Genomic DNA, 14,759 nt, shown 5'->3' on the forward strand with positions numbered 1-14,759 from the left:
GTCCCGAAACGTTGACTATTTCCTTCGCTCCATAGATGCTGCTGCACCCGCGGAGTTTCTCCAGCATTTTTGTGTACCTTTGGTATAATTGTAAATTGTCCCTCGTGAGTGTAGGATAGTGTTTGGGTGCGGGGATCACTGTTTGGTGTGGACCCAGTGGGCGGAAAGGCCTGTTTCCCCGCTGTATCTCTGAACTAGACTGAACGAAAGGTTTTACGGTGAATGTAATTGAGATTCTCTTAATCTGGAATGATAGTTAAAGCTTCTAATCCTCAAGGTCATTTTCTGTGAGCAGCAAAAATGACTTGAATGGATAGTCATGACCTAAATAATGTACATTTAATTATGTACAAGATTAAAGAAAATTACATGGATTTTCTTTTTCATTCTTTCCATTGCAGTTTGGAGAGAATGCGATGTAACTAGTAGATAATAATAATAATAATAATAATGGATGGGATTTATATTGCCTTTCTAATACTCAAGGCGCTTAATGGCGAGTAGATGGATCAATATGCTTCTGGAATTATATGAGGTGATTGTTTTAATGGCCATGACGTTTTTCATAACAAGAAGAGTTTGTGACAGAAGGTGAAGCTCACTAATCATCAACACATGATGTGATATGTAACGGTCGTGGGCTGAGCTGGATTTGCACCTGGGTTCGCCGGGTTTTATCGAATCCAGATAAAGATTCCTTTATTTAATTCATCCAGGTTAAGTTTGTTTTCCAAAGGGCTGGTTTATTGTTCAGGTGAAGCATCTGATGTAATGTTTAAAGAAAAAGGTGGATATCCTGGAAGGCTTTTGGACCCAATCTAGATTTCAAGGTACACAAAAATGCTGGAGAAACTCAGCGGGTGCAGCAGCATCTATGGAGCAAAGGAAATAGGCAACGGGTTGGAGTGGAGTCAGTGGGCCGAAGGGCCTGTTTCCGCGCTGTATCTCTAAACTAAACTAAACTAAACTAAACACAGTGTTAAAATATAATCCAAGATTTACATCCTATCTAGATTGCAGCTGATGTTATCTAATGTGCATGAATGTAGTCATTGTAGGGAATGTATGCAAATGACATTGCTGGCCCTCTATTACAAATGGCATTACATAGAAACATAGAAAATAGGTGCAGGAGTAGGCCATTCTGCCCTTCGGGCCAGCACCGCCATTCAATGTGATCATGGCTGATCATCCACAATCAGTACCCCGTTCCTGCCTTCTCCCCATACCCCGTGATTCCGCTAGCCCTAAGAGTTCTATCTAACTCTCGTTTGAATGCATCCATTGAATCGGCCTCCACTGCCTTCTGAGGCAGAGAATTCCACAAATTCACAACTCTCTGGGTGAAAAGGTTTTTCCTCATCTCAGTTCTAAATGGCCTACCCCTTATTCTTAAACTGTGAGCCCTGGTTCTGGACTCCCCCAACATCGGGAACATGTTTCCTAAGGGTTGTCCAGTCCCTTTATAATTTTGTATGTTTCTATAATACCCTCTCATCCTTCTAAATTCCAGTGAATATAAGCCCAGTCATTCCATTGCCAGTCCTCTGTTACAAATGACATTGCTGGCCCTCTATTACAAATAGCATTGCTGGTACTCTATTCCCAGTATTCATTGCCAAAGACAAGTGCTGCCAAGCAGAATGTAAAATGTTGAAGAGCTTAACCTGGGAAATCATCATAGATTTAGATATTTGTACAGAAACTGCAAAACATGGTCACAGTGAGGCAGCATTTATGGAAGGTGAAACAGAGGCAACGTTTCAGGCCTAAGACACTATCAGAACTGCCAGAGACATTTGCAAATAAACAAATTGTGGCTCTGTAAGATAATTTGGTCAAAGCCTGAACACAGGCGGGAAAGGAAATATAAACATTTTCGAATTAAAATGCAAAAGAAATGGAGGAGAAATTCAAGGCTTGAATTCTTGGAAGCAACAGTGAATTCAATAGTAAATTTAAATTAATTAATTGCAGATGCTGGAAATATGAAATAAAAGTAATAAATGCAGAAACCAGTCAGTCAGGCAGCACCTGTGGAAAGAGACACAGAGTTAATGTTTCAGATTGAAGACACTGCACCTCCACCATTTTCTGTTTTTATTTTAAACTTCCGGCTTCTGCAGGTTTTTGATTTTATATTTAATTATTTGGTGTCCTCTGAAACTCCTTCTAAGTTCCTGGACTTCCATGCATTTGGGTTCAGAATTGCTTTCAGTATCTGGAAACATCTGTAAGAACCTTTTCCATTTTTATGACTGAATTGCTATTGTCTACGTGGACAGATTTCAATATTTCTCAGTGACTGTTTTTTTCAGTACAGTACAGTTCAGTACAGTTTTTCCTGTTGCATTTGGCAACACAGTTCATCTTTGGTTCAACGGTACACAAAAAAAATATTCAATGGGTTAAATTGTTATTATTTTAAGCCACAAGTGACAAATGGGAACTTGGCAACTAATTACAAGGAGGATTTGGAGGCTTTGGAGAAGGTGCAGACAAGGTTTACCAGAGTGATGCCTGGATTAGGTGGCATTAGCTTCAAGGAGAGGATGGACAGACATGGATTGTTTTCTCTGGAACGTCAAAGGTTGCGGGGAGACATGCGACACGAATGTAAAATGATGAGAGGTAGAGATGGGTTAGAGACTCAGAAGTTTCTTTCCCACCGTAAAAATGTCAAAGACAAGAACCTGACATCAGTTAATGGTTTCTCTTAACCTGAGTCTCCCCTCTGAAGACAGACAGAGACCCAGAGACACAGAGAGAGAGACACAGAGAGAGAGAGAGAGAGAGAGAGAGAGAGAGAGAGATACACAGACACACAGACACACAGAGAGAGACACAGAGAGAGAGAGAGACACAGACACACAGAGAGAGACAGAGACAGAGACAGAGAGAGACAGAGACAGAGACAGAGACAGAGACAGAGAGAGAGAGAGAGAGAGAGAGAGAGAGAGAGAGAGAGAGAGAGAGAGAGAGAGAGAGAGAGAGAGAGAGAGAGAGAGAGAGAGAGAGCGAGAGAGAGAGAGAGAGAGAGAGAGGGAGCGAGAGAGAGAGAGAGAGGGAGTGAGGGAGAGAGGGAGAGAGCGAGGGAGAGAGGGAGAGAGAGGGAGAGAGAGGGAGGGCTGGAGGAGGGAGAGGGAGAGAGGGAGAGAGGGAGAGAGGAGAGGGAGAGAGGAGAGAGAGAGAGGAGCAACGGCCAAGGCAGCTGTTAGTCACCACAATAGGATTAAAAGTAACATTCTCTAATCTTGTCATTCAAAGAGAGTGTGAAGTAATTGAATTCCTTCTATCTAGATGCAGAGGGCTTAACACAGCATTGACTCCTCCCCCATGCCCCTATCAGTCCTTCTTCACGATTAGCTTGTGTCTGCAGGGTTTCCTCAATATTAACAAATATTTCAACATAGAGATTCAACCTAAAATCATGATTTCCATGCACATTATTCAGGGGCGGAAATCGGTATCAAACATGGGGGGGGGGGGCACAATTTCTTGGCAGCCGCGCGTACGCGCATGTGTGCGCACACACACACACACACACACACACACACACACACACACACACACACACACACACACACACACACACACACACACACACACACGGCTTCAGCTGTGGGCTCTGTGGATGGTAACATCGGGCGCTGACCTGGTTGGTGACCGACTCAGAACACCAGCAGCAGCAGCTTCGTCCACCCCGCACCGTGGGGCTTGAATCGCCCGTTCGCGAGGCCTTTATCGCCCGGTGCAGCTTAAAATCAGCCGGCGAGGGCTTCAACATCAGGAGCCTCGATTGCATTGATGTTTGATTTGAAGCCGCGATGGGCAATGAAAGGCCCCGCAAACGGGCCGATTCAGACCTTAGAAAGCGCCTGGTACCCGCTTGAATCTTTCAAAAGCTACAATGTGATAAATAACACTTAAACAAATAAAACTGAAGCAAATAAAGACAAACAGAAGCACCAACCTTGGAGGGGGGGGGGAGAGAGAGAGAGAGATGGGGAAAACTAAATAACGTGAGTGAGGGACTTACCTGCAAGCAGCTAGGAAACCCAATCAACCGGATTCCTTAATGACCTGGCCCGTTTAATTCCGATACCCGTTTAAATCTTTCCTATCCACCAATACATCCAATTAGTTCAAATGGTAATTGTACCCACATCAGACAGCTTTGGAAGGTCAAAACACAATTGGTGACACATCGAGTTAATATGGTTTTTGCTTTCTGCAGAGACCGTTCCTTCCGCATCTCCCTGGTCAACTTGTCCCTTCCCACCCAAACCACCCCCTCCTCAGGTTTCCCCAGCAACCACAGGATCTGTGCAACATCTGTCCCTATACCTGCTCCCACGACTCTGGCCATGGACCCCAGGAGTCTTTCAGGTTAGGCAGATGTTCACTTGCACCTCCTCCAAATGCATCTACTGTATCCGTTGTTCTGGGTGTAGACTCCTATATATCAACAAGACCAAGTGCAGGCGCAGCGAATGTTTCACAGAACACTGGTGCTCAGTCTGCCTTGGCCTACACAATCTCCCAGTTGCCAAACATCCTATTCCGACCTTTCCGTCCTGGGCCTCCTCCTCTCTCAGAAAGAGGACTATGCCAATTGGAGGAACAGCGCCTCATATTCCCCTAGGGCAGCCTACACCCCAACAGTATGATTATTGATTTCTCTAATTTCAAGTAACCGTTGCATTCCCTCTCTTTTTGTCCTTACCCCACCCAAGTCGTCTTGCTAGTTTCACTGTTTGTATCCTTGTCCACAGCCAACAATGGACCATTGTGGGCTCCACCTTTCCTGAGGCATCAGTGCCGACCCTCTCCCCTGACTCAGTCTGAAGAAGATTGTCAACCTAAATATGTCACATGTTCCTTTTCCCCAGAGATGCTGTATGACCACTTGAGCTACTCCAGCTTTTTCTGTCCATCTTCAGTGTAGATGGGGCATCTTGGTCAGCATGGGCAAGTTGAGCGGAAGGGCCTTTTTCCACGTTGCATGACTATATCTCTATGGTAAACCCATCTATCCATTTTGTAAGATGACCCTCAACAACCAGGCAAACGTTCTTGCCTCCATGAGGATTGAGTGCTCCTGTGATTTGGATGTTGTCTAGCCTGTGATGGCCCATCCATACATTGTATTTCTTATCCTCATTAATTTTCCCAGAAATGTAGTTAGGGTACCCATTCCTTCTCTCCGAAGATGCTGCCTGTCCCGCTGAGTTACTCCCGCATTTTGTGTCTATCTTCGGTTTAAACCAGCATCTGCAGTCCCTTCCTACACGTTATAGTAGCTTGTCTCTAGGTGGGGTTGAGGATAATGAAGTAGATTTTCAAAGTCTACAGAGAGATTTATGCCAGTTGGAAGAGTGGACTGAAAGATGGCAGATGGAGTTTAATGCTGATAAGTGTGAGGTGCTACATCTTGGCAGGACAAATCAAAATAGGACGTACATGGTAAATGGTAGGGAATTGAAGAATGCAGGTGAACAGAGGGATCTGGGAATAACTGTGCACAGTTCCCTGAAAGTGGAATCTCATGTAGATAGGGTGGTAAAGAAAGCTTTTGGTGTGCTGGCCTTTATAAATCAGAGCATTGAGTATAGAAGTTGGGATGTAATGTTAAAATTGTACAAGGCATTGGTGAGGCCAATTCTGGAGTATGGGGTACAATTTTGGTTGCCTAATTATAGGAAGGATGTCAACAAAATAGAGAGAGTACAGAGGAGATTTACTAGAATGTTGCCTGGGTTTCAGCAACTAAGTTACAGAGAAAGGTTGAACAAGTTAGGGCTTTATTCTTTGGAGCGCAGAAGGTTAAGGGGGGACTTGATAGAGGTCTTTAAAATGATGAGAGGGATAGACAGAGTTGACGTGGATAAGCTTTTCCCACTGAGAGTAGGGAAGATTCAAACAAGGGGACATGACTTGAGAATTAAGGGACAGAAGTTTAGGGGTAACATGAGGGGGAGCTTCTTTACTCAGAGAGTGGTGGCTGTGTGGAATGAGCTTCCAGGGAAGGTGGTGGAGGCAGGTTCGTTTTTATCATTTAAAAATAAATTGGATAGTTATATGGACGGGAAAGGAATGGAGGGTTATGGTCTGAGCGCAGGTATATGGGACTAGGGGAGAATACGTGTTCGGCACGGACTAGAAGGGTCGAGATGGCCTGTTTCCGTGCTGTAATTGTTATATGGTTATATGGTTATATGGTCTCAACTACCTCTTCTAGCATGTTGTTAAAGATGGAACTGCAGATGCTGGAAAATCGAAGGTACACAAAAATGCTGGAGAAACTCAGCGGGTGCAGCAGCATCTATAGATGCTGCTGCACCCGCTGAGTTTCTCCAGCATGTTTGTGTACCTACCTCTTCTAGCAGCTTGTTTTATTAACCCACCACCCTCTGTGTGGTAAAGTGGGACTCCCACCCCTCTCACCTGCTTTTCTTTACAACCGGCAGACTTTCACTTTTTAAAAATTGGCAATTCAGGCAGAGAAGGGACATGAAGGATGCTGATAGTATCGGACCTGTGTTCCATTTGTATCAGTGGGTCAGCTGTCTTCGCTGGCAGGTCCCATTTACTCTGCAGACTTGTATTGATAATGGACAGTAATCCTGTATCTAACTTAAAACAATCACTTGAAAGATGGGAACTGGTGGAAGATTGTCATAGTGCTGTTTAATAGACTTTTATTTCAACATAGAAATGACATACTTTAAGAAAATTCACACCTACAATAATAAAAAATGCATGGAGTAAGTAACATTTCTTGTAAAATATGTTGTTAAGATTGAATGTAAGAGGAATGTACACTTCAGCGTGCAATATGTGCAAGCTATGTTCCATTTTTACTTGATCGCATGTTGGCATCGACATGTGTTGGTGTGGAAAGTGTGGACCATGACGTGTGGTCACAGGATGGAAGTGTCCGAAACATTAACTGAACCACGGTTGAACATTCAATGGGATTCTCTATTGTTTTCTCTGACACTTTGCAAAACAATAGACAAGATTGAGTTGGGCGTAGGGTAACACCACAAGCGTTAGTTCGGAAGTCATTGCAACCTTTCTCGGGCATCGAACGTCCGCACATTGTCCACGTATCCCTTTCTGCCTCTTAACTCATGGTCACCGAAGCCGATTGCAGACCTTCCGCGGATGCTAGCTGGCAGCATCAACTGAAAATCAAATCCCATGAAGTCCTGTTCTGTGGGTGCAGAGCGACAGTAACAGCACCACGAGAGCCTTGGAAACACCAGTAGAACCACTTGTACGGTGCAGTATTTACAGCAGAATGTGGAGGTCAGTCATAGTGTAAAAATTAAACATATCATTGCTGACTTCGTGTGTTAAAGGCCTTCACACCTGCCAGTCCTGATTCGCTCTTAAATCTGGCGTTTAGATTTGAATCTCTCCAGCTCCCATCTCTTCTTTACTGCTTTCGGAGACACTGGTCTGTGTGGACTGCTCCGTCACTGTGGCTTTCTGTGTCTGCAGCTCTGACATTGGAGCTGTGCTCAGCTGTACACTGGACGTTCTGGTGTCACTGTAGCAGTAGCTGCTGCTGTTGATGTAACTATTTGACCTGGGCTTGGAGCATTTTCCCAGATACTTGAAGTGCTTGCCCATGATACAGCCAAAACACGCAAAGTCATTTGCCAGCAGCCAGCATCTCCAACGCATTTTCAGTTCTGCTTGGACCTATTGTAAAATCAAAATGAATATGCTTCAGGTTACTGGGCATAACCAAGAACATAATGCCCCTGTCCCACTTAGGAAACCTGAACGGAAACCTCTGGAGACTTTGTGCCCCACCCAAGGTTTCCGTGCGGTTCCCGGAGGTTGCAGGAGGTTGCAGGTGGTGGAAGCAGGTAGGGAGACTGACAAAAACCTCCGGGAACCTCACGGAAACCTTGGGTGGGGCGCAAATTCTCCAGAGGTTTCCGTTCAGGTTTCCTAAGTGGGACAGGGGCTTAAGGCTACAGAAGTAGTCTACAAACCTGCTCTGCCATTCATCAAGATCGGGTGTGATTTTGGATCACTGCTTTGCAATATATATATCCCTTGATTCCTCTAATATATCCAGGAAGTTTTTAATAAGTGAGATGCCACAATCCTTAGAGAGATTCCAAAGATTCATCATCATTTGAGTGAAGAAATGTTACCTCATCTCAGTACCAAACAGCAGGTCCCATATTCTGAGGCTGTGAAGTCTGGTTCTGGTGCTTTAGAAATGTCATTGGAATTGCCTCTCGTTTGTTGAAAGTCTTGAAAACACAGACCTAGCCTTCTCCATCCACACCAATATGGCAAACCTACCAACTCTGGAACTAAACTGGCCAATCCTCATTTTACTCCTTTGATAGCAAGTTATTCTTTCTTGGGCAATTAAGCAGGTCATTGTTAAAATAAAAATCATTATATTAAGATTTAATCTAAAGAATATTAATGAAATTTTAATGGACATAGGGTCAGATTGCACTGGAGGTGAATGGATCGACCCGTTAGAGCTGCCAGATAAATGCAGCGTACACAGCAATGCACTTTGATTTCCCTTGTCCATGCACTGGTGCAGTGAAGTACGGAATGCACTGCAGAACAGATGTGGCATCTTTGACTTCTTCCTCTGCTTTCTGGACTTGCCACTACATAACAATGAGTGGAGGGAATTAATACACTTTACACGTGGAATAAACGTATTGGAAAAGTAAAATTAATTATGTTTAAAAAAATATTTTTCCTCCAGTCACTGTATATTTATGAAGATCAAGAGACTTTGATCTCATTAGGGATAGCACAATGATGCAGAGGTACAGTTGCTGCCTTACAGCACCAGAGACCTGGGAGGGGAGGGAGGGGAGGGTGTTGTTACCGAACTGAACTCACTGTGGAATGAATGCATTAACAGAGCCACTCTGCTGCTGGATCCGAAGTTGTTCGTGCCGCTGACGGTAAAGTCTGTGAACGCGGCCCCATCAGAGACTGTGAGGCCTCGCATCCTCGGCGCTTCTGACACGCCGGATCTGTCACGCTGGCTGTTCCCCCCCCCCGCTGCTTTTCACCCGAGCGGTTGAACATCTGATGTTTGGCTTGAGGCAGCGTGACAGAGCCGGGCCGGGCACCAGCGGTAGGGAAAAATGTCGGCGTTTTTCGAGCAGAGCCGGGCGTCAGCAGCCGACAAAATGCTTCAGACCCCAAATACTGAGTTATGGTGGGTGGCCAGCAGGCGGCGACAAAATGAGTGAGTGGGGGGGGGGGGGGGGAGGATTTTATTTAAAAATGTGTACATAAAAATGTCCAAATGTTTTGAGAAGTGCATGAGCGAATGTAAAAGTGAATTAGCTAGCGAAATGGAAAAAATCACGGAGTTTCAGCGTGTGGTGCTGGCGGACCAAGGAATCAAAGGCCGAATCTGACATACACCCACACACACACACACACACACACAGAGTTTTAATAGTAGATAGATAGATAGATAGATAGATAGATAGATAGATAGATAGATAGATAGATAGATAGATAGATAGATAGATAGATAGATAGATAGATAGATAGATAGATAGATAGATAGATAGATAGATATGATATCCGTTATCATCACAGCATGAATATGTTCATGTCGCCATCACAGCAAGAACTCCATAATTATGGAGCATTTCATTCTCCTCACCTCTCCATTGGCAAAGCAATACAGCAAAGCGACCAGAAAACCCTACAGAGGAAGAAAGCAATGGTGTTGGTGTTTTACAGCTGATAACTAAAGTGATAGTAAATATGACATACATAATTTAATCCAGGCAGTGTGAAGGAAATTAATTATGCTACGCAAATGTATTTTTCTCAAATAATCACATCTATTAACAGTGACGGATATTTGGTTCAACACAGCTAACATTAGTCTAAATAGACAGTAAATGTAGCTTTGGCTATTCCTCCACATAGTAAGACACAAATCTTTAATAATATGATTTCTGGTAAGAAACAGTAAGTTCCGACTGATTGGTGCACATTTGTCCTTTTGTTTTTAAATCAACTGCAATAAGGTATTGTTTAAATTCTACTGATTTTTTAAATCGTTGTGAGAAATACATTGGTCTTTTTCATTGCAATCCACCTGCAGAAGGTTCGATATTAACTAATCATTGCTGGCCGACTGGCTGTTTATCTTAGGAATATGAATACTTTATTGTCACATGTCATTAGGCACAGTGAGATTCTTTGCTTGCATACACAATGTGAACAAATAGCAGCCACCTGCAACACTGATAAAGTGACAGGGCACGCCGGCTCCCCCTTGTGGCCCCCCCCCCCCCCCCCCCACCACAGCAGTTCCCCCATGCCGGGTCCCCATTGTCCTTTGTACCCCCCCCATTGTCCATTGTTCTTCCATTCTCCCCTCACGGTGGTCCTCCACGCTCTTATCGACCATCGACCGCGTGTCGACCCGCGAGGATTCGCCGCTGCCACGAGTCCTGTCGACCCACGAGGCCCCGGCCGAGCCCTGACCCGGGCTTCTACGCATCGATCCGGGAGGCATCGAGCCCGCGGCGCCTCGATAAAGGTCTCCGGCTGCGTCTCCAGTCCACAGTCCATCAGGAAACCTTCTGGCCGTGCGGCCCATCAGAAAAGAAGCTGTGAGTCCAACATGTAACTCACACCACCCACAGCTGCCTCTTGTTCAAACCCATCTGGGCAAGTTTGATGATGTAATACACAAGTGGTTATGATCAAATGTTCCTCTGGTGTTATATGTCAATTCCTTATTTAGAATGAAAGTCATGATAATATCTGGACAGTGTAGGACTTCTGGTTACGTCTTGAGTTGCAGCAGAAGTATAGTCATTGCAGTGAACACGATCTTTTGTCATTTGGTAAATGTTGTGATTTCTGCCTCAATTCAATGCCAACCAACATTGTGTCAGGGTTTAGTGGGTAGCACTTGCCTCTGGGTTGCAAGGCTTTGATGCAAGCCAACGTGTAGTGGTTAAACAATCATAGACTCTGTGCCTTGGGAACAATACAATATTGGGGCTAGACACAAAATACTGGAGTAACTCAGCATCTCTGGAGATGTTACTGCTGAGTTACTCCAGCATTTTGTGTCTATCTTCAGTTTAAACCAGCATCTGTAGCTCCTTCCTACACAATATTGGGGCTATGTTGAAATTGGTTGGCTGCTAGATGACCATTCTCTTGTGGAATACATTTCTAGACCACCCAATTTAAGGTGTCAGTAGAAGGTTCCAAATGCTACTGAGAAGGGCAGCTAATTTCAGCTCAAGCTCTGAAAGAGACAAACAGATCTTTTCTCTCGAAGATAGACACAAAAAGCTGGAGTAACTCAACGGGGCAGGCAGCATTTCGGGTCGAGACCTTCTTAAACATCACCCATTCCTTCTCTCCAGAGATGCTGCCTGTTCCCCCGAGTAACTCCAGCTTTTTGTGTCTATCTTTGGTTTAAACCAGCATCTGCAGTTCCTTCGTACACAGATCTTTTCTCTCATTGTTATTTGGGAGAATGTTTTGCTGTATACAAACTGGTGCTGTGGTTTCCTACAACGTAGGAGGTACACGTCAATGGCTCCAAAACAGGTTAAATATTCTTCAACGGATGTCATAAGTTCTAAATAAATTGAAGTTTTTACTTAAAGTTAGGTATGGCAAAACATGGCATCTGTCCCCTGTTTTACCCTTGACTACCAAAAGAGGTCAGTGTCTGCTGGTAAATATCACTTTGCATAACGAGGTCCTGAAATCACTTGTTGTTTGACAGAATGCAGCTGAGAGTGATATATTTGAAATAAGGACACTAATAGATCAGAACAAGTAATCCCCATCGACCAAAGGAGACGAGTGCTGACTGGTAAATATTACTTTGTATTGTGAAGGCCTGTAATCATTCAGAGTTTGACAGAACTTAGCTGAGAGTTAGATATTTGAAATAGGGATACTACAGGTCAGAACAAGCAATCCTTAACTAACGCCTTTCACAAAAAGTAGTTCTGCAGCTTTGAAATGTGAAGTGAGGTGGACAAATGAAGGGAAAGGTCATCACTGTTTATTGAGATGCACGTATCCATTGTTAAAGCCCTGTCCCACAGTACGAGTTCATTCCAAGAGCTCTCCCGAGTTCGCCCCGATTCGAACTCGGAGATTTACGGTAATGGCCACTCGTCGGTACTGGGGGCTCTCGTGGACATTTTTCAACATGTTGAAAAATCTTCACGAGTCTTCCCGTGCTTACCTGCCGTTAGCGAGTCTTCCTGAGTACCTGCCGTTAGCGTCACGAGCCGCTAAGAGACGTCCCCGAGCTCCGACGTACCCGCTACGTTCATTCTCTGTGCTTACCACGAGTTTGATTTTTTTTAAACTCGGGAGAGCTCTTGGGTGAACTCGTACTGTGGGACAGGGCTATTAGTGTGCAATATACTGAGGCTCTGATCATCTCTGCATGGCCAGGGTAAAGAATTCATTGAACCGAGCTGGGGTTAAGAGAAGCAAAAGGACACTGGCCCTGATTCAATCATTTTGAAGGCGTGACAGATTGGTTTAATTGACCATTTGACCATATGATTCTTTTGAAGTTCACTCACTTTACCAGCCCTTCAACAGTCTGTGAGCAAACCTGCTCCAAAGTATTCCTCCGCTACCATTCAATTTACTTGTATTCAAAGGAATGTAGTCATTAAGAACCAATTAGAAATGCTCATTGAGATATTCCAATCCACAATAAACACTTACAACTTCACATTCTTAACATTCAGATGAGATTTTGTTTGAATTAATCCTGACCTTGAGATTCAATGGCATTATTTCCACCATCTCAGGAACAGCCGTGTAAGTGCTGTGGCTACAATAGCAGTCAAAGGCTGGGTATCCTGCAAATATTGATTCATTGAGGTCCCGGCCACGGGGGAAATGGAGGAGGACTGGCCAAATTGTGTGCCTTCAACCACAATGATGAATGCTGTGGTGGATGTTTGTGTTACATTTTTATTGTGTTTTTGTGTGTTTGTTTTTTCATTGTAGCGCTGCTGGCAAATTGATTTTACTTGCACTTCATGTGCAAGTGACGAATTAAACTGATATTGATATTGATATCATCTGTGCACTCCCCTAAGCCTTTTCACTACCTATAAAACACAAGTCAGGATCACAATGGAACTCCCTCCTCTTGCTGCACCAGTGCAGCTTTAACAATACTCGAGAAGATTGGCACCATGCAGCACAAAACAGCTCGCTTGACTGGTATTCCATTAACCACGCTAGATATTAATATCCTTCTCACCAGGGTAGAACTCGCTGCAGTGTGCGGCGGCATCTATAACCCTTGTACTCCAACAGCACCTGATAAACTCACAACCTCTACCAGTAGCAGGGACAAGGACAGCAAGTGCATTGGAATTGCAAGTCCCTCTCTAAGGCACATACCATCCTGACCTGAGAGTATATGATCAATCCATCATTGTCAATGATCTAAGTCCTGGGAATAACCACCCAGTGGCCCTACTTGGAAATTGTTATCGGAATACAGCAGTGGTTCGAGAAGCCAGCTCATTACCATCTAGTGAAGAGGAGTTTGAAATGGACAATTAAATGCTGACTTGGTCAGAGGTACCAAGATCCCCAAAAATATAAAGAATGCTAGACTAAGTGGGACCCGTTGGGTCCCATGTTCACACGTGAGAGCTGGTCCCCCAACACAATATTCCACCTCTCCACCAATTCCAATATTGGTGACCAGTGGGGGGGGGGTTTCTGGAGCGCTAGTATGGGTGTTGTGGGCCAAAGGGACAAAGGAACTGGTTTCCAGAGGGCTAGTATGGACATTGTGGGCCGAATGGATTATTGGGCTGGCAGCTCAGTCACTCAGGCCTGGTGGGCTGGCAGCTCAGAAACTGCCAGAAATTCTGCCCAAAACTAGGTGAGAGGCTCTGTGATAGAGAAGGGGAAGAGGCTGGAGAATCAATTTTAGACATTTTTCATCTATTCCTGGATCTCACAGAGAGCCAATGAAGGGAGGGTGAACAATACTGGGGTGAGGTTTAATACCTGCAGGGGGAATACTTACTGATGGGCCGAGGGGACTTCTCCTGGGTTAGTACAGGCCTGATGGGCCGAAGGGACTCTTTAAAAAAATAAAAACTGAGTGAAATCTTAGTGAAAGGCACTTTTTCTGGACTTTTCCTGGCCTGGCATGGGCCTTTTGGGCCAAAATGCTCCTCCTGGGCTAATACGGGCATTTTGGGCAAAAGGGACCAGTTTCTCGGCTAATAGGGGCCTTGTGGACCGGAATTAGTGGTTTTAGGCAGGACAAACAAATCAGTTCATTTCATTTCCATTTCCATTTTGGATTTCCATTTCACGCACAGGGCAGGTCAAACATCTCATGGCATTGTCATTTCCATTTCTATTTTGCATTGCAGTCTCAAGCACAGGGCAGGCCAAACAACTCATGACATTGTAATTTCCATTTTGCATTGTAGTCTCAAGCACTGGGCAGGCCAACAATTCATGGCGTTATCATTTCCATTTCCATTTTGTATCAATTTCCATTTCATATCATTTCCATTTCCATTTTGCATTACAGTCTCAAACACAGGGCAGGCCAAACAACTTTGTTGTCTCACGGTTGTGGCCTCTCCCTCGCGATCTTCCAGAGTGACTGACTCACGTCCTGGCATCCGGAGCTTTATAGACCTGTCCGCCCCCGGAAGGGGCGTTACCTTCATCATGGTGATTGACAG

The 14,759-nt window shown here is 44.5% G+C and overlaps 1 protein-coding gene across 1 annotated transcript in view; it reads right to left on the minus strand.

Moving 5' to 3' along the window:
* Window positions 1–6,693: 6,693 nt before the first annotated feature.
* glp2r (glucagon like peptide 2 receptor) overlaps window positions 6,694–14,759 on the minus strand; it is a 50,712-nt gene continuing 42,646 nt past the window's right edge. The window contains exons 12-13 of the mRNA XM_033044105.1: window positions 9,683–9,724; window positions 6,694–7,713 (exon numbers count right to left, since the gene is read on the minus strand). Coding sequence (XP_032899996.1) covers window positions 7,411–7,713; window positions 9,683–9,724 — 345 coding nt within the window. The 3' untranslated portion in view covers window positions 6,694–7,410. The remainder of the gene's footprint in view (window positions 7,714–9,682; window positions 9,725–14,759) is intronic.

The sequence above is a fragment of the Amblyraja radiata genome, chromosome 26 (assembly GCF_010909765.2).
Source record: "Amblyraja radiata isolate CabotCenter1 chromosome 26, sAmbRad1.1.pri, whole genome shotgun sequence".
NCBI lineage: Eukaryota > Metazoa > Chordata > Chondrichthyes > Rajiformes > Rajidae > Amblyraja > Amblyraja radiata.